Genomic DNA, 17,884 nt, shown 5'->3' with positions numbered 1-17,884 from the left:
CTGTTATGATTCCCAGTTATTATCTAGTCCGAAATAGATGGAGAAAAAAGCCAGCTCGCAATCGATTCAGTCAACTTCCAAAAATAAAACTCCATGCTTCAAATACTCCCAAAAAGTGAATGATGACCCGCGCTCCAAAAATCAATTGTTAACCCGTCAATAGAGAGAGGCGGCCGCAAGTGGCAAAAACCTAGTCATTAACCATTTTTGCGTCTTCCTCCTTCTTGACTTCCTGAGGACGAATCTCCCAGAGACGAAGACTGCCGGCATTCTTCTGGGGCTTAACTGAGTGAGGTGGCCAGCGAGCCTGGTTTTCCTCCCAAAGCCGATCTGCCTTATGGATTGCTCCTTGGAGGTCCGTATAACTATGAGACGTATTGGGTCAGACTAGAGACTCTAGTTATATGGAGACTTCATAAAAACTTACCTGGCTGTGCTCATGATGGCGTAGCCTTCTTTTGCGAGATGCTTGGCCATCTCGGCTTGGTGATTATCTAGCAGCTCTTCATTTGGAACGACAATGACTGGGAGACCGACTTTCCAGGCATCAAGAATTGTGCCGGTTCCTATTAGGTAGTGTTAGAACTAGCAATGGCTCATTTATTTGCTTGATGTATGTCTATTCACTGGAGAAAAAGGGACTTACCTGCATGAGAAATAACCAAACCCGTGGAGCGTAGTCCACTTTCGGCCCTGCATAGCATCATTTCATCTCTCATGAGATTCTTTGTAGAGTCAAAGATTTCTACTCTCAGCCCCTCTGGTATATCGGTTTTGTGATCAGACAACAGGGTCGCTGCCCAAGAAATGTCTGGACCGCATTGAATGCGCAGTGAAGTAAAGCCCTCTGAGCTTAGGAACTGCCAGAATGCGGGTAGCAACACTTGTTCGGTTAGCTTCTTGAAGCCAACGGTTGCGCCTACGGTTACTAGGCAATGCCGTTGAAGAGTTGCCATTTAGGAGCAGAGACGGCACAAGACATATGAGAATAATAGAAGTTGCTGCTTGGAGCACTACCAGAGCTTCTGTATAAGTCTAGGGTGTTAATACTTAGTACCCTTACTTGGTAGGTGGGTAAATGCTCTATCCCTAGTGAGAGCTACGGTGAACTCGGAATAGCCGGATTTTTGCCATGGTGAGTCGCCAATTAGAGGTGGTGCGGGAGAATCTCGGCCGCGATTGTCATCCCACCAAAAATTTGAGGTTCCTACTGTAGTCCCGCATCCCGCGCAACGATATACTTGGGCCGGGCATTGCGATCCCGATTTTATTCGACATGGCTTCAGCATCAAGTGCCGGAAGGCTATGCATGCTGACCTGCCGGCGGGCACTTCGAGTGCCTCGGATGCCTCGAACACAGCCAATTGCCTGGCGAGCACCGACAGCGAGCCGAGCCTTTACGTCTTCCCCACGACAGTTGGCAGACAAAAATGCCGATCAGGACGGAGAGGATGGCGATGGTGGATTATACAAGACTCTGGACTTGAAGCTTATGAATAAATCTTTCCTGGAGAGCGTCACACCTGAGAGCTTAAAGCACCTGGATGAACTTGCGAAGAGCAACGGCTACACAACCGTGGAAGAGTACCTCGAGGCGACATTACGGGAGACACCAGGCTGGTCGTCAGAAGACAGAGCGCTGGAGGAGGATCTTTACAGAGATGATGCTGGCGACAAGCCGAACAAGACATCTTTCTGGTTCGATGAGGACGATCCCGAAACGAACACCGAGGAGCACGATGAGTTTGACGAAGATGATATTACGTCCATGGCTCACGGAAAACTGGACGAGATGCGAGATATGAGACACTATGCTCGATTAGCAATTTGGGAGATGCCTCTTCTTGCCAGTAAGTCAACAGTAGCGGCTACGGATTTTCAATCATTATGTACATGCAACTAACACAGATTGAAGAATTCGCCAAGCCATTCGTTCCCCCTACAGAGAAACAGGTTTTGAGGTGGAGATACACGACATACATGGGCGAATCCCACCCTGCGGAGAAGAAAGTGGTTGTGCAGTTTACCCCTGACGACCTTAAACTCACGGCTGTCCAGACCGAGAAGCTGAAGAAGCTTGCTGGCCCTCGATACAACCCAGAGACGGAGCTCGTAAAGATGAGCTGCGAGAGCTTCGAGCACCAAGCACAGAACAAGCAGTATCTGGTGAATCTGGTCAATGACCTGATCAGCGCGGCCAAGGACCCCAAGGATACCTTTGCGGATGTGCCACTGGACCTGCGGCATCACAAGATCGAGCCCAAGCCCCAATTCCCCAAGGAGTGGCGGCTGACGGAGGAGAGGAGGAAGGAGTTGGCAGAGCACAGACAGCAGGCGGCGATTGCCGATGCGAAGAAGGCCGAGGACGGATTGCTGGTGGATGGACAGAAATTGATTGACAATTTCTTGATACAGAAGTTGGCGGAGGAGCAGGAGAAGGAGAAGGTTGCGGAGCTGGTGGCTGCGGCGCCCAGAGGGAAAGCAGCTGGCGGAGCGACGAGAGCCAGGAGGTAGAAGATAGAAGGGGGACTATCAAAGACGATGTATATGCGTACGATTGTTTTTACAGGAGGGGTAAAAAAAAAGATGGGAAATGTATGTATAATAGAGGACGCAGGCACCGCTTGGGTTGGGGAGGCGATTGGATGTACAATATGAAGCCTGACGTCGAAAATATTTATGAAATGCATGAGAAGAAGGCCTGTGTACTGAGTGTTATTTGTGATATGGTGACTTATCATTCATACAGCTACGGTTGCTAGGAGCTGGGGCATAGAGTTGAAATGGAGATACATGGTACTGAGAAATACGATGCCAATGGAATGGCTTCTCCTGGGACTTTTTATAGATTTGTTAGATATTAAGTAAAGATTGCCATTTTCGAATTTGCTGTTTTAGGGTAACGTTGGTAATGCTATTAAAAAAACCGCAACTGAAAAACTGGCGTTGCGGTATATCGGGTAGATAACCTAGCTTTTTGGACTATTTATTGAGTACCTATTCTACAAAGATGAAAAAGGTACACTTGGCTATGCCATGTTCTAGATACAGCAACAAATAGATTCGTAGAATGTTGTTTAATATATTCGGTTGAAAAAGAGAGATAGGCACACTCCCAAAGACGATATGCAAAAGTCAGTAATGTTGGAACTGCCAAGATTATCTGTGTATAGAGTGTTGCTTTAACATATCAGAATCTGATGACGTTTGTCTATCCGCTCCACCCGGATTGTTAGTGTATTTATTCTAGTTCTGATATCCGATTTTGGTTTAATACAAAGCCTATCTACTTTACAGTAATACCAGTAGAATATGCAGCATCAGTTATAATCACATAACGCCACCTCAGTGACATACTATCCGCAACCACCATGTTGTATCCGCAACCACTATTTTGTATCCGCAACCACTGCCATTTCGAGACTAGGTATTAAAGATTGGCAAAGATTCAATGTAGATTTTATATAGTAGCGCTCATTATGCTTATGATAATCTGCAATATTTATCCGCAGCCATCAACTACAGTTTCAAGGTTGGATGCGGGGCTGATTGGTCAATTGACTTAGTTGGGTCGAGTGCCTCGGCAATTTGAGTTTACTATGCTAATCTCTCCGCACTGGACTTTTGAAATCACAACCCGATTGGCAGATTCAATTTCATTTCATTCTGCGGCACCGTCGTGACCGGACCCCCGGCTTAAGTGTGCAGCCCGGTTTCAGTTTTAGACCGCGTCGAACTGGTTGCCGTTTGCTCGAATCCCGTCCGAATGTGGGTGGTTGCCCCGATAGTGCATCGGCTTGGCTTGTCTTATGTCTGTGTCTATTGGAAACCCAAAGCACATCACGCATACACACACACACACACACACACACACACACACACACACACACACACACACAAGCTCGAATGTGGTTAACAAAGCGAAACCGGAGCGAGAATCTCTATGAGTCTACTAGGGTATTAAACTTGCTCTATACATCTCATATCAAGCCACGCATTTTGCACCCACGCAGGCGAAGAAGAAGGAAAACTTTGTTACAACCATGCGTGTAAGATGAGCAAAGCTTGAGCCTAGCAAGAGGGGAACAGAAAAACAGGGAATGCGAGAATTTAAACATACAAACCAAGGTTATACACATACAACATAGAGAGCAAATCAGTGCAATGAGTGCTCATGTTATGGCATTGTACGCACATATTCATTTTGCTGTTCCAGCTTTTCTGTCCTCCACTTGCCTAGGCACTCCGTCAAGGGGCTCCATAATACAGGCACATTCCCCATACGAGCTCCTCCTAGTCCCACCACCAGCATCGAATAGCTGCCCCAATCCGGCTCTAGAAGCAAATCCCTCCATTATCCGCAGCCCGCGGAACCGGCCTAGAAATCGCCAGAGAAAGCGATTCACAACCCCGGTGGTCGACGGAGCATACGGACTATTCTGTCCACCCGTTGACTGAGCGGCAGGTGCCACATGCCAGAGTGGGAGCATCTTTGCCGCGGTCTGCAGCTGCAAGGGAGGAGAGTCCAGATATCTTTTTAGATCTAACATCTGCTCTGACATCTGCTGTACACCACACCTACATACCCCAAACTTGTCGCCACCATCATCATCGCCATTGCTTGTGCAACTTACGCTGCGCATTCATTCACACACCTGCTGAGCTTCACATAGCAAGTTTTTCTAGCCGCCAAGTCTAGATCTCCATCCGCCATGGCGCTCAAGATTGGCGCCATCCCGCCGCTGGAGCCTACTGCCCTGGACGAAATCACTGCTCGATACAATACGCTTCGCGCCACCTTCAGATCCGGCCGCACAAAGGATGTCGAGTACCGCAAGAAGCAGCTGCGCCGCCTTTACTGGAGCATCGTCGACAACACCGAGCTCATCGAGCTGTGCCTGAACCAGGACATGGGCAAGTCCAAGTACGAGACGCACATCTCCGAGATCGACTGGTGCAAGCAGGAGTGCCTCGACGCCATCCAGCACCTGGACAAATGGGTCCAGGATGAGAGCATCGACAACATGCCCTTGCAGTTCTGGGCCATGAAGCCGCGCATCAGGAACGAGCCGCTGGGCGTCATCCTCAACATCGGCGCTTACAACTTCCCCTTCCAGACGAATGTCACGGCCCTCGTGGGTGCCATCGCCGCGGGCAACACCTTCATCCTCAAGCCGTCTGAGCTGTCGCCCGCCTCGTGCATGGTTCTGCAGAAGATCTTTGACGACGGGCTGGATCCAGAGAGCTATGTTTGCGTCCAGGGCGGTCTCGAGGAGAGCAAGCACATACTGGAGCACAAGTTTGATAAGATCGCCTTCACTGGCGGCAAGAAAACCGGCACCATCATCGCCAAGAAGGCTGCCGAGACACTGACGCCCGTGCTTCTCGAGCTGGGCGGTCAGAACCCTGCCTTTGTCACCCGAAATGCCGATCTCAAGCTTGCGGCCCGGCGTCTGCTCTGGCAAAAAGTCCTCCACGCCGGACAAGTGTGCCTCTCGCACAACTACGTGCTCGTTGAGCGATGCGTCCAAAACAAGTTCATCGACGAGCTTAACAAGCAGTACAAGGAGTTCATGCCAGAGGGCGCAAAGGCGAGCCCTGACTTTTCTCGCGTCGTCAACAAGACCCATTATGAGCGACTGAAGAGGATGGTGGACAATTCCAAGGGTAAGATTATTATGGGAGGGTCTATGGACGAGAGTGATTTCTTCATTGAGCCTACGGTTGTGCTGGTCGACGATGTGAATGATAGCATGATGGTGGAGGAGTCGTTTGGTCCTGTTTGGTCCATTATGCCGTATGATACCCTGGATGAAGCCATCAACATCGCTAATGAGGTTGATCCCACGCCACTGGCTCTCTACACTTTTGGCTCGGATAAGGAGAACGAGAAAGGTATGCCATTTTCACATAAACATACAAATTTATAAATAGTATTCAGCACACTAACATTTCTATAGTACTCAAGAATGTCACCTCTGGAGGCGCCACCATCAACGACGGCTTCTTCCACGCCATGCTCAACCCCCTCCCTCTCGGTGGCATCGGCAGTTCCGGCCAGGGCAACTACCACGGCTACTTCTCCTTCAAGACCTTCAGCCACCAGCGCTCCATCGCCAAGGTGCCCAGCTGGGCCGACAAGCTGCTCCGCGTGCGATATATGCCGTACTCGTGGGGCGAGCTGAAGCGCCACCACCGCATGGCCGCGAAGAAGCCCAACTTTGACCGCAACGGCAACGTGGCCAAGGGCTTGAAGTACTGGGTCACCATGCTGCTGAGCCTTGGCTCAAAGAGCACTGCAGGGTTCGTTTTCCGGCTCGGAGTTGTGCTTGCTATGGCTGTGACGTTGCGTCTGAAACGGGATTCTCTAGGACTGTAAACTAAAACGACGAAGAAATAAGAAAAAATGAAGAGAAGAAAAAAAAGAAGAAGAAAAGAAGCGGATATGAGAATGTTTCCTGCCATTACATGGCTGGCCCCAACACAACTACGTGGAAAACTATTAGGATGATATTTGGGTTGAAATCCCACTGCTCAAATCTGGTAGCATGAACCTATGATATTGTGGCCGCTGTTAGGCGCACATATATGTATTTGTAATACTCCTTGCACCCTCTTTAAGATGGGTGTCATTATACGCCTTTATCATGGCGATTTTTTTTTGTATGCTTTTTCTAATACATCTACTATCCCAAATTAAACAACCTTTGGGGAAGCAAATACCCACAGGCGTCTTTCGCGTGTCCAATTTCTTGAATAGAGCCATAAAGTTTCTTTCCTTTCTATCGCCCAGCCAATGCCGCAGCTAGTCTTTGCCCCCTCTCGCCTCCCAGGTAGATATCATCCTCCATTGACTCCCTCCCAAACTCAACCGCCTCATTGTATCCCCTTGTAACAGTATCCTCATCCACCTTGACGCCGTTCTCCACCAGCGCGAGAATCACGCTCCTGCATCGGGCAATCTCCCTCATCGTAGTAACGTCAATATGGTTGTTCTGGCTAGAGTAGATCTGGGAGCTGACGCTCTCTTCCATGCGGTTAATGCCGGCCGCCTCGATTGCGGGATCGCTCTCAATGTGCTTGCTGATCCAGATATATCCATTCACGCCCAGCAGCACATCAATCTTGCCGCCTCCATTGGCCGCATCCATTGTCCACAGCTGACGCTTAGAGCGCACAACACCAGCACCTCCACCAGTGCCCGCCACGGCGACGAATACGCCGTTGCGCAGCTTTCCGTACTTGAGACTGCGAGTGTGCAAGCTGGCGGCGCCGTCTTGGTGCAGCTGCTGGACTTCGGCGACGAGTAGGTCACCCTCGGCGAAGAAGCTACGGATCTGGAGCTCATCGGTCTCGGTACGCTTACGGAGGATACCGCCGGGGAGGTTGATGGCGGAGATCTGGAGGATGGCGAGCTGGGCGGCGGCGACGTCGACGCGCCAGCGCTTGGCTTGGACCTCGACGATGCGGCCGACGACGAGGTCACCGATTTCAGGGTTGTAGCGCGCGCGGAGGGGACGCACGGAGAGGAGCTTGTTTGTGCGGGTGAGGGTGCCGGCTAGAGAGGAGGTGATGGATGAGGTGTTGAGGGGGACGTAGGTGCCGTGACCGCTGGGAATAGTTAGCAAGTTGGTCTTTATTTTGAATTTATAAGGGGGATATATGTATATGCGTATGAGATGAGTAGATGAGTACATATATGTTTGTGTATGTGTTGTGAGAATATATAAGATGTGGATATAAGTATTGCTTGGTCTTTGAGAAAAGAAAATGAAACGGCCAAAGACAGATGGCGTAAATGAGATAAATGAGGGCAACCGTACCGCATCCATTGAGAATTAGAAGTGATAACCGTTCCGGGCGTCAAAATTTCGTCCCTAGTGTCTCCTTGCTCTTCATCTTCATCGTCCTCATCCTGCGCGATGCTCTCGTCGTCCAACATGGGAACGTCGCCCTGGATGGCAGCGCCGCCGGTTTCTGAGTCTGAATCTGAATCTGACGGAACGTCCATATCGATGTCTACTGCGCGTGGCCGTCTCGGAGCCGCCGCGGCTGGCTGGGGGTTGTGAATTGTGATGGGCATGATGGGCTGTGAGATTTCGATTATGATTTTTTTTTTCAGACGAGTATGAAAGGCGAAAGGCCGCCTGGATTATTAGGTGGCCTGCGTGAAGACGGCCTGCTGATCTGTAACTCTCAATTTATGATTTTGAATTTGTAATTTGGCGCGATTGACTGGCGTTGTGCTATGGGGAATTTGGTTTTTTTGAAGATGTTGTTGGTATGAGAGTTGTATGAAAAGTCGATAAGGAAGGTTGAAAGTGGGGCCTTTTCGGTGAAGATTTTCGAGGTCGGTCTTGGTGCGAGTGGCCTGCCTGGCTCTTGGACGGGCTACTTGGGCAACGAAGACAGAATAACTAGCATGTGCAAAATAGTAAAAAAGGGTATGAAAGGCATCTATTTAGATGAAAAATTACATCTTTCAAAGAATTTTTTTATGAAAGATTACATTGTATATTATTAATTTGTCTATGTTTTTCTCTCGCTGTACTTCGTGTTCGACTTACATGGACATGGGAAGCGGTATAGGTAGAATAAGCCCTTCGTAATCGGATCAAATTAAACGAAAATGAATCAAAACAAAGCTGGGAGGTTAAAATCGGCAAGTAAATCAAGAGAAGAGATATATCATTATGCTTATCCAGTCCATTTTCCATCCATGAGATGATGGATGCCTCATCTCCTTGAGATCATGCCACGATTTTCATGCCTCATAATAAATAGTACAATAATATACATATCGACACTCGTTGGAATATCAACGAGGTTGCGTTATTCAAGTACATTCTCCCTTTCATAATCATATACAAATACATCCAGCTGGTACTAGGCAGAGCACGGCCTGCTCTTTCATCTAGGATGTCCGGTGTGTCTTTTTGAAGTGTGGCGTGGGTAGCTTCTTGGGGTGTGCGCATGAGGTTGAAAGCTTCGTGATATTCACCACTTTGCGTTCAAAATCCATGCTCAAAGATCATTTGAGAGCTCTCCAGAGACCCATCCAAGCGAGGCCGGCTGAGATGGTGACGATGCCAAATCGTCGACTCCTCATGCCAAAGATTGACTTGCTCTGAAGAATAGCAGCTCTTTGCTTTTCCAGCTGTGACATGCCAGAGAAATAACTATATCCAGCAAGGCCGAAAAATGCACCGCTTCCTGTATAGCAGTCAGACTTTCGGCAATCCACATGAGAAAGAGAGCTCGTGCATAAAGTATTACTGACCTATAACTTTGCAGCCCAGGCAGTCATCACCGCGGTCTTGGCGCAAGATATCTTGAAGCTTTTCCGGCTTCTCAAGAGACTGCAGGGTTGGAACTTTGTCACCAGCCATGTTGAAGACTGCTGGTTGCGAAGTGAGGCGCGCAAACTTGTATCAGGCGATTTGATAAGAAATAAATGCAGCAATTGTAGGTTTTAAAGCTGCTGCTACAGTACAGCGACTGGCGATGATTGGCCTATGTCATTAGTCAGCGCAGCCCACCGTTGAGCTTCGTCATGCTTAGTCGCGCGACTGAACACTTAAAGTGGGATATGGCTGTTTCCTTAGAGCTGGAGCTTCTGACAACGCTTGGACAAGGCGCCGGGCCGTCACCATGAACGGCGTTATTGAAGCGCTGCACATCTACGATGATAATAGGTAGGCGTGCTGGTGCTAATTTGCCCACAACATTCTCTGTTATAACGCTGACACGAGCCCTTGCTTGGCTTAGGAATCCCATCCTATCGCATACCTACACAGGAAGGCCGCTCTCGGCTTCCCATCTTCTGCCTCTCTACCTCGAACATCCTGCCCCTCGACCGAGTCTGATCTATCTCCCCAATGCGAACCCTCCGACCCTCGTCTTCAGCCTAATTCACTCCAACCTGCTATTTCTGGCAACCTCATCGACAGAGATCGAACCCCTCCTTGTGCTCGAGTTCCTGCATCGAATTATTGACGCCTTCGAAGATTTCGTGGGAGCGCCATTGCTGGCCGTCAAATTGGAAAATAACTACGATGTCATTGCCCAGCTTCTAACGGAGATGTGTGATGCAGGGACCGTCAGTACGACGGAGCCCAATGCTCTACGAGAGGTGGTGGAAATGGAAGGATGGGTGGATAAACTGCTTGGCAGCATCAACCTGCCAGGGTATGTGAAGAGCAAAGGCCTGCGCGGTGCAGTAGAGGTGATTAAAGGCTAATATGAGAACAGAAATAATCCATTAAAGGTTGCAAACTTTTCAAACTCACCCACACCGTCCCTCATGGCCGCTAACACGCCGGCCTTGCCATGGAGACGAGCCAACGTGCGGCACACTTCGAACGAGCTCTATGCGGATGTTGTCGAAACTCTATCAGTCACACTTGCCCCTTCAGGTAGACCTTTGGCTGCGTTTGCTAATGGAACCATTGCATTCACGTCAAAAGTGTCGGGCGTTCCAGATGTTCTGGTGACGCTGGGTAGTCCGTCGGGGAAGCATAACATAGGTGGCATCATGGAGCTACCAGTCTTTCACCCATGTGTTCGGCTAAACAAATGGAATGAACGGCCTGGAGAACTGAGCTTTATACCACCTGATGGACGATTTATCTTGGCTGGCTACGAGGTTGACCTATTGCCTTTTACAAGTGGAAAGAGTGGAAGCGTGACTTCGAATAACCTGAAGCTTCCCGTTAATCTCGAGATGAAAACTGGTCTTGGACCTGTGGGATCCGAATTCGAAGTCAGGCTACAGACGAATAAAATCTTTGGTACTCCAAACTCTTCATCAGCGGCAAGCCAGCTAGCACGAGCAGGAGGAGTCCCTGGACGGCTGGGATCACCACATCCTGGAACCCCGAGTTCGCCACTGTTAGATGACTTAACAGTCACTATTCCTCTACCCGAAGATGTGCGGAATCTATCGGACATTAGGCCGAGTAGGGGAGATGCAAGCTTCAACAGGGCTGAGGGGCGGCTGGAGTGGAACATTCCTGCCAAGGAGATATCTGGTCCAACCTCTCACTTTGGGCTGAGGTGTACGGTAGTGGGATCGCTAGGCGACGATGAAGAGGAAGCATTCGATCCTACGGGCTTTGGGTTTGGCACAGATTATTCATATAACGAGCCATATCAGACCACACCAGCTGCCAAAACAGGCAAAGAAAAGCAGAGTGCGGAAGACGAACAAGATCCTAAGAAGGTGGCACAGAATAAGATTCTGATGCCAAGTTCAGCATCAGTGAGCTTTTCAGTAAAGGGTTGGTTAGCAAGCGGGCTGAAGATTGAGAGCATTGTATTGGATCCGAGGAAAAGTCGGGGCCTGAGCGAAGGTGTAAAGCCTTATAAGGGTGTCAAATACTTGACAGTTAGCAAGGGAGGAGTAGAGATTCGTTGCTAATAGATGGCTAGACTGGAGTTGAATCACGCTGCCCAGGTGGTTATTTGGCAACATACATATTTGGGCGTATATACTTGATACTCTGCTTGAGTTTGAATACCGAGTTGATTCCCGAGCCAATTCCGAAGCAGCACCATGACTTGCAGATATGGGTAGGAGGAGCTATGTACCCTTGTGTTATCAAACATTGGCATATGAGATCTCAAAGCCAGAATAACTTCAGCAAATTAACGTAGGTAAGGGATGTATGAAATAAAGGTTTCAATGGCCTCAGCGGGCAGCGCCTAATAAATACATGGTGTGCAGCTTTAATTTCCAGGCGGTTCAGTAGCATTTGAGACTCCTGGGGGATCTGCCACCCGCTGTTAGTGCAGCGCTCAGCTCAGCTCTAGCTTGGTGACATCCAACTTTGTGCCCCACGTCCTATCCCTGTGCGTCACTGCTCTTACATCGACAGCGGCTTCGCTGGCTCTTATACATTTCGCACTCACCCCCTTCTGCCGATTTTGGCCTCGCAAAGTGCATCTGCCGAACTGAAGCACGGCAGAATCCCCGAGGTACAAACATTGGCCGTCATAGGGCCATGAAACGCTTTGCAGGTCCTGCGCTCCAGTGCCGGCATGGCGCGAGAGTCAGCCGAGGTGCGTCATCGCTGACATCGGCGTCTTTGCGATGCTGCGCGCCGGTATCTGGGAATTCTAGATGCGCATGGGATATTGCGCGGACGGCGCGGCGATGGAACTCGAGCCTGCCTAATAGGCCGCGGACAGCTATTTTCTTCCCTGGTGAGCCTGCTTTTTGCAATGCCGAGGTTAGAGGTGAAGGCTTTTGTAGCTGAATGATGGACAGGTCAGGGAGTGCAAAAGGTCGGCATGCTGTCGCCCTGGTTGGAAGCATTTCCGTCGACAGCTTCGCAGATAATTGAGGAGATTGATCATTGCGCGGGATTCAAAATCTCCGACATTATACAGAATGGCCCATCTAAAGACCTGACAAAGACGACGATAGCCCAGCCGGCGATCATGGCTACGTCCATACTCATACTACGCATTCTCGAGCGCGAATTCAACTTTCGAGTCGCGGATCATTTTGATTTTACGCTAGGTCACTCGCTGGGAGAATTTACTGCCCTGGTTGCGGGAGGGTACATTACCTTTGAAGACAGCTATTATCTGGTGCAGCAGCGAGCGGCGGCCATGTCGGAAGCGACGCAGAAGGCGATTCAAGAATATGGAGGAGAGTATGGCATGGTGGCGGTGATTACAGAACCGGAATATCTACAGGGCTTGATTAAGGCGATCCGAGATTTCGTTGGGCATTCGAGCGACGGAAGCAAATCGGAAAGCAGTCAAGACGTGCCGCCGATTCAGCAGGTGTTGATTGCGAACATTAACAGCAAGAACCAGATCGTCTTGAGCGGGAGCATGGAGAGAATCAAGACGCTCATAGCACATGTTCGACAGTTTCTGGGCCATGATCCACGAGCGGTGCGACTGCACAGCGATAGCCCGTTCCACAGTCCCATCATGAAACCTGCGGTAACAGTCATGAAGAATCTATTGGCGAAGAAGAGTCGTGTTCCTGGCCGAGAGAATGAAGACATCATTACATTTCCGGGTCTGATGCCCTGTATAAGCAACGTCTCAGCCAAGCCATTTCAAAGTAAAGAGCAGCTTAAGGATCTGTTAGCGAGAGGATGCCTTGAGACGGTTCGGTGGTGGGCAGCGATCAAGTATCTCGACCAGGAGGAAAAAGTCAGGCGATGGGTTGGCATCGGCCCAGGCAAGGTTGGCAGAAACCTGGTGGGAAAAGAGGTGGGCATGAGAGGAAAGGACTTGGTCAAAGGAGGAGGCGTTTGGGCGATTACGGATCCGTTTGAGGTAGAAGAGGTGTTGCGAGGATTGGAAGAGACGACAAATATATTAGAAGACGAAGAGGAAGATGATGGATGAAGAGAGCGGAAATGACAGGAGAAGAAAGGAAAAGACTATAGAAGGGTGCGGGCTCGCTTGGTGTAGTATATAAGACCTTATGTATCAATAGGTGGACATTCTGATGGGCATATATGGACGACAGGATGCGCACGTGCAATCTAGTAACTTGACAAATATATTAAATTTATTTTTATAGAGTCTTGTTTTATAAGAGTTTGATAATACGGAAATATTATTCAATTAACTCTGCATGGAAGAAAGTGAAGCTTGCATTCGACGTCAGACGCATTAACGTGCCCCCACCACGATTAATGAGGTACTTGTACGTGCATATATCCTTGCCCACACTGCAGCTAGAGCTCCTGCACCTCAACACCACATACTCTCTACAAACCACACGCAACACCATGTCGGCCGCAATACCCTCCGTCGCCTGCCTTGGCGTAATCGGCCGCAACGTAAGTCTACAAGTTCCTCTTCCAGCGCTCTCGAGTACAAAAGCCCAGAGGCACTGACACGCGCGCCCACGCACCAGAACAACCCCCTGCACATCTCCATCTTCCCTTCCTACGATCCAACAGCGAACGCCTTCACGCCCGTCCGCAACCCTCTGCAGTTCTCCCTCCTCCTCTCCTCGACAATCGACGTCTTCGACCTGCGATCCAAGAATAGTACGGTGTCGGGCGACTTTGGCCTGCTGCACGCCATCGATGACCGCCTCGCGGCGTACGGCTTCGAGACCAACACGGGCGTCCGGATGGTTTGCATAGTGGACATGCGCGGACGACGCGTCGAGGCCGGTGGAAGCGCTGGCGCCGGCGGCGTAGGCGGACCGTCGCAGTCGTCTACATCTGGGTCTGCCTCTTCAGCGGCGGCTGCTGCGATAGCGCGAGCGTCGATGAGCAACGTGGGCGCCGGACTGAGGGATGCGGAGCTGAAGCCGGTGTTTAGGGCGATGCAGAGCGCGTACGTGAGATTGTTGCAGAATCCGTTTTACGACCCTGATGAGCATGCGCCGCTGGGGGGAAAGGGCGGGAGGAGGATCACGAGCAAGAAGTTTGGGGATGATATGAAGAGGATAGGGGAAGGGTGGACGCCCGGGGTGACGGCTTTGTGAGCGCGAGAAGGATGAGATGAAAAAGAGAAGAGGGAGGCGAGAGAGAATGAGGAGAAGAAAAGGCATGGCGATTGGGCATTGCATTGGCGTTTTAGGGAAGGAGGCTATTTCCATTATATCCGTTGATATATCGATTGTTTTGACATGGTGTAGAACTGGCTAGATTGCGAGATTCGATTTTGATATTGGCCGACACATTTTTTCTTTTCTGGGTGCCTGGCGAGTTTGTAGGATTTTGTAATTCATGTTGTTATAGTCTATCTTAGAATACATCTTTTTAAACGTCTATATAAATCCCATATGAGCCTTCAAGCTACCGCTCTAAGTTATCATTTCTCCTCGCTTTGCTTCTTCAAATGCATAATTCTCCATTTTGACAGCCCTGCTACCTCTTCCACTTCTACACTCTCTCCCATCCCCTCACCGGAATCCGCGTTCATCGTCTCCATGGGCTTCACCTGGTATGGCTTCGATGCCTCGCCCCCTTCCCAGTGGCGCGCTTCTATAGCCAGCGGCTGCCACCAGTCTCCCGTTCTGGCATGCCATCTTGCGCTGCACAGCTCCCACAGCCGTGATGCGGCTCTCTTGTAAGCAAAGCGCTCATCTTCACCCGTAAAGGCCCCAGCATTGGCAAAGTCTACAGGGCGTTTCTGCAGGCCAAAATCGGAGTCTTGGTCTGGATCGTATTTTGACGTTGCGGATTTAGTGTCATAGTAGGATACGTTGGGGCGAAAGGGGGATATTGAGTCTTGATATACTTCGGCAATCGTTTCTGAGTAAGTTGCGTCGTCGTCGGTATTGGTGTTTGCGGTCTTATTACTATTTCTTTTCTCGGAGCCCTCCGATGAAGGGCCTGGGGCTGCTGATGACTCGGGAAAGAAAAGGTCGTCGGGAAGACTTTGGGCGCGGATGACAAGTTTGCAGCGAGCTTCGTACATGGCATCAAGAAGAGTGATGAAACGCCGGGCTTCATTTTTGGCGAGCAAAGTCAACACTGGAACTCGGTCGATGATGAAAGTGTGATACGTGGATGCCATTGTAAGGTAGTCCGCGGGCCCAAATGATTCGACGAGTTTGTCGAAAGTCCAGAAAACAAAGCCTTTATAATTGTATGGTGTAGTAACTGGACGGCCGTAGACAATAAGTTTGGACGACTCCCAAGGTATTGGCCTGCTGTTGGATCCTAGAACGATCTCCCGAGTTTTATGATCAAAAACTTGGTCGTCCTCGTCAAAGAGATAATAGTGATGGGGTCTCTTTTGAGACTTCGATTCGTCTTCCTTCGTCTCAACTGGAGTGCTAATGTGCAGCACACTGTTGGCATCTCCAGTCTGGCTCACAGAAGCAGCAAGGCCGGAGTCTGCATCTCTTCGTCTCCAATCTTGGGCGCCCTCCATCTGCCAGAAGTCACATCTCGCCTTCAGAACCTCTAGAAATGCGGCAAAATCACTCGATTGGCCAAAGAGCTCTCCCCTGCTGCGAGTCACACCGCCAAATATTTTCCCCATCAGACCTCGTGATGTCGGGGCGTAATCAATACCCGTAGCTTTCTGTAGTTCCTCGGGCATCCGGTTTGAAGATGCAACAAGGACTCCACCAAGTTGAAAGAAAGTAACGAATAGGTTACTGAGGATCTTACTGGCAGCTCGATCTGGGAGTTGAAATTCATCCAGGAAGAGGATTGGCGATTCATCGATGAGCTTCTTGGCCGTCCAAAGAAGAGAGTATTCCGCAGCCGCAATGGAAGAATGAACGTCTGATTTTCGGTGCTTCTCGAGTTGAGATAGGGTATAAAGCATAAATGTATTGAAATGCCATCTCTTCTTCTTCTGTGTAGGCAAACCTTCTGCTAGTAGATCAAGAAGCATAGATTTGCCTGTGCCAACCTCTCCCGAAAGAAACAGCCCTTTGGGAGAATCGATTTCAATCGCTGTCTGGTGATTGGTAAAGACCCGCGTAAGGGCTAAACTCTCCCGCCCTTCACGAGTGTGAAGTAAATGCTTGAAAATGGGATTTCGCCATATTGCGTGGTTTCGCAGTGCCAGGATACCCTCCCCAGTCTCTTCCTCTGTCAGCTTTTTGGGCTCAGTGAGGCGGACAATTTGATTCAGCCGCTGGCGGTACTCAATTTGGGGAGAATAGTCCTTGATACGGATATATATCTTGTGTAAATGGTGCGCTAGGCGGTGCTGTGCGGGATCCGGAGAGTATATGCCCGCAGCCACCAGAGACTGGTATTTCACCAAGGGATCAGTGATGGTGACTGCGGTTGAGAACCTCCTCATGCTGCTGATGGTCATTTATAAGTGATCATTTAGGCTGCTATGGTCTGTAGATTCAATTGCTTGATGTTTCCGTTATCTTACAAGCTCAACCTTGGTTTTATATCATTAGGTTGAGCAACAGGAGGGATTTTGATGGAGGCTAGAAGCAATGCGCAATATTGATATAAAAATAAAGTTAACCAAGGAATATGAATCAATGAGTGAGTGAATGATGACAACGTAGATTAAAATGTATTCATTAGATCCAAGGTAAAGATCCGAATACAATGGGGGGGGGGGAGTTGGCTTATATGAGCCAAGTATTGTATAAGGTAATTGATATATTGAGGTAGCTATCTGGCAGCGTCCTATCGCTCTGGGGCAATTCTCCTTGGTGCTGTACAGTATAAACACGTAAAGATACTCGCTCAAACGCCACAGTTTAGCTGGTAACTCTGTGCATTTCAGACAACTGTCTCTTCAGTGGCGTCTCTGAAGTCTTTTGAAAGAGATTGGTGAATCAAAATCGAATATCTATTAATTAACTGCAGATGCATGCCATTATGCCACCCGTATAAAGATAACAAATACCTCTTAACTAGAGCAAAATTGTATGGCACCTATTGTATATACGCACGGCTGCCCCAACCATAGCTTTTTCTCCTGTTAGAGATCTCTGACGACAGTGTGATTTTTTTTCTGGAGCTTGAAACAACCCAAGTGGTAAGTACTTTTTAGCGTACCTGACGCCTTGTATGTACTTGATTTAGAGGTACCGCATGGGCGTGTCAGATGCTTCCCCGATGCAACTGTACTTAAAAGATACCAAAATCTATCGCACTAAATAGGTTTATAGCGAAGTACCCCTGCTGTCCCATCCCCCCGTGCGCCAGCAATTTTGTCCGTTTGTTTTTTTGCCCACCGCCGACGAGCCAATGAATCCAAGCAACTGTTTTGCTTCTCACGCACTACACCATATTTGCCCTTTGGCCCGTCGAGGTCAATCTTGCATCGTTCATTGCCCAAGAACAGGCAGCTCGACATGCGCATCTGAGCCCCTTTCCATCATCGAATCCATCTCTCGACGACGCCTGGAACTCTCAGCAGCTGCCATCGCGACTGGCGCGACCGGCGCGATCCCTGCGATCCA

At 49.4% G+C, this 17,884-nt stretch overlaps 8 protein-coding genes across 8 annotated transcripts; 4 read left to right on the top strand and 4 right to left on the bottom strand.

Annotated features, from left to right (window-relative positions):
• Positions 1–72: 72 nt before the first annotated feature.
• On the bottom strand, positions 73–1,062 carry GGI43DRAFT_251629 (N-acetylglucosaminyldiphosphodolichol N-acetylglucosaminyltransferase catalytic subunit ALG13). Its single transcript, XM_083200827.1, has 3 exons — positions 647–1,062; positions 428–566; positions 73–365 (listed from the first exon to the last, which is right to left on the bottom strand). The coding sequence occupies exons 1-3, from the start codon at positions 954–956 to the stop codon at positions 191–193; spliced, it is 624 nt and encodes a 207-aa protein (XP_083064242.1). The 5' UTR covers positions 957–1,062; the 3' UTR covers positions 73–190.
• On the top strand, positions 1,060–2,885 carry GGI43DRAFT_396587 (mitochondrial 37S ribosomal protein mS35). The gene is made up of 2 exons (XM_083204989.1): positions 1,060–1,850; positions 1,916–2,885. The coding sequence occupies exons 1-2, from the start codon at positions 1,277–1,279 to the stop codon at positions 2,512–2,514; spliced, it is 1,173 nt and encodes a 390-aa protein (XP_083064241.1). The 5' UTR covers positions 1,060–1,276; the 3' UTR covers positions 2,515–2,885.
• A 1,700-nt stretch (positions 2,886–4,585) lies between these two features.
• On the top strand, positions 4,586–6,581 carry GGI43DRAFT_251636 (Aldehyde/histidinol dehydrogenase). Its single transcript, XM_083200828.1, has 2 exons — positions 4,586–5,895; positions 5,961–6,581. The coding sequence occupies exons 1-2, from the start codon at positions 4,713–4,715 to the stop codon at positions 6,377–6,379; spliced, it is 1,602 nt and encodes a 533-aa protein (XP_083064240.1). The 5' UTR covers positions 4,586–4,712; the 3' UTR covers positions 6,380–6,581.
• Positions 6,582–6,623: 42 nt separating this feature from the next.
• Positions 6,624–8,321, bottom strand: GGI43DRAFT_251646 (exosome non-catalytic core subunit RRP4). Its single transcript, XM_083200829.1, has 2 exons — positions 7,824–8,321; positions 6,624–7,611 (listed from the first exon to the last, which is right to left on the bottom strand). Exons 1-2 carry the CDS (start codon positions 8,081–8,083, stop codon positions 6,783–6,785), a joined length of 1,089 nt encoding a protein of 362 aa, XP_083064239.1. The 5' UTR covers positions 8,084–8,321; the 3' UTR covers positions 6,624–6,782.
• A 170-nt stretch (positions 8,322–8,491) lies between these two features.
• GGI43DRAFT_396582 (uncharacterized protein) lies at positions 8,492–9,466 on the bottom strand. The gene is made up of 2 exons (XM_083204988.1): positions 9,281–9,466; positions 8,492–9,213 (listed from the first exon to the last, which is right to left on the bottom strand). The coding sequence occupies exons 1-2, from the start codon at positions 9,387–9,389 to the stop codon at positions 9,032–9,034; spliced, it is 291 nt and encodes a 96-aa protein (XP_083064238.1). The 5' UTR covers positions 9,390–9,466; the 3' UTR covers positions 8,492–9,031.
• A 185-nt stretch (positions 9,467–9,651) lies between these two features.
• Positions 9,652–13,371, top strand: GGI43DRAFT_420867 (Adaptor complexes medium subunit family-domain-containing protein; the record flags this gene model as incomplete). Its single annotated transcript, XM_083207868.1, has 5 exons — positions 9,652–9,695; positions 9,769–10,188; positions 10,252–11,411; positions 11,977–12,204; positions 12,269–13,371. The coding sequence occupies 5 exons, from the start codon at positions 9,652–9,654 to the stop codon at positions 13,369–13,371; spliced, it is 2,955 nt and encodes a 984-aa protein (XP_083064237.1).
• Positions 13,372–13,728: 357 nt separating this feature from the next.
• GGI43DRAFT_396579 (uncharacterized protein) lies at positions 13,729–14,765 on the top strand. The gene is made up of 2 exons (XM_083204987.1): positions 13,729–13,811; positions 13,889–14,765. The coding sequence occupies exons 1-2, from the start codon at positions 13,761–13,763 to the stop codon at positions 14,468–14,470; spliced, it is 633 nt and encodes a 210-aa protein (XP_083064236.1). The 5' UTR covers positions 13,729–13,760; the 3' UTR covers positions 14,471–14,765.
• On the bottom strand, positions 14,766–17,302 carry GGI43DRAFT_396578 (AFG1-like ATPase-domain-containing protein). The gene has a single exon (XM_083204986.1). The coding sequence runs from the start codon at positions 16,768–16,770 to the stop codon at positions 14,800–14,802; it is 1,971 nt and encodes a 656-aa protein (XP_083064235.1). The 5' UTR covers positions 16,771–17,302; the 3' UTR covers positions 14,766–14,799.
• Between the last annotated feature and the right edge of the window lie 582 nt (positions 17,303–17,884).

Source organism: Trichoderma evansii (assembly GCF_050947405.1).
Source record: "Trichoderma evansii strain SZMC 28006 chromosome Unknown GGI43scaffold_3, whole genome shotgun sequence".
NCBI lineage: Eukaryota > Fungi > Ascomycota > Sordariomycetes > Hypocreales > Hypocreaceae > Trichoderma > Trichoderma evansii.
The sequence above is the reverse complement of the archived record's forward strand: the minus strand, read 5'-3'. Positions and strand labels throughout refer to the sequence as shown.

Coding starts and splice junctions, on each gene's coding strand:
- GGI43DRAFT_251629 (XM_083200827.1), bottom strand. CDS start 956: ATGGCAACTCTTCAACGGCATTGCCTAGTAACCGTAGGCGCAACCGTT. Junction 567..646: donor TTTGGTTATTTCTCATGCAG/GTAAGTCCCTTT, acceptor ACTACCTAATAG/GAACCGGCACAATTCTTGAT. Junction 366..427: donor GCCATCATGAGCACAGCCAG/GTAAGTTTTTAT, acceptor TACGTCTCATAG/TTATACGGACCTCCAAGGAG.
- GGI43DRAFT_396587 (XM_083204989.1), top strand. CDS start 1,277: ATGGCTTCAGCATCAAGTGCCGGAAGGCTATGCATGCTGACCTGCCGG. Junction 1,851..1,915: donor GGAGATGCCTCTTCTTGCCA/GTAAGTCAACAG, acceptor CACAGATTGAAG/AATTCGCCAAGCCATTCGTT.
- GGI43DRAFT_251636 (XM_083200828.1), top strand. CDS start 4,713: ATGGCGCTCAAGATTGGCGCCATCCCGCCGCTGGAGCCTACTGCCCTG. Junction 5,896..5,960: donor GGATAAGGAGAACGAGAAAG/GTATGCCATTTT, acceptor ACATTTCTATAG/TACTCAAGAATGTCACCTCT.
- GGI43DRAFT_251646 (XM_083200829.1), bottom strand. CDS start 8,083: ATGCCCATCACAATTCACAACCCCCAGCCAGCCGCGGCGGCTCCGAGA. Junction 7,612..7,823: donor TCTAATTCTCAATGGATGCG/GTACGGTTGCCC, acceptor AACTATTCCCAG/CGGTCACGGCACCTACGTCC.
- GGI43DRAFT_396582 (XM_083204988.1), bottom strand. CDS start 9,389: ATGGCTGGTGACAAAGTTCCAACCCTGCAGTCTCTTGAGAAGCCGGAA. Junction 9,214..9,280: donor CCTGGGCTGCAAAGTTATAG/GTCAGTAATACT, acceptor ACTGCTATACAG/GAAGCGGTGCATTTTTCGGC.
- GGI43DRAFT_396579 (XM_083204987.1), top strand. CDS start 13,761: ATGTCGGCCGCAATACCCTCCGTCGCCTGCCTTGGCGTAATCGGCCGC. Junction 13,812..13,888: donor TTGGCGTAATCGGCCGCAAC/GTAAGTCTACAA, acceptor CCCACGCACCAG/AACAACCCCCTGCACATCTC.
- GGI43DRAFT_396578 (XM_083204986.1), bottom strand. CDS start 16,770: ATGACCATCAGCAGCATGAGGAGGTTCTCAACCGCAGTCACCATCACT.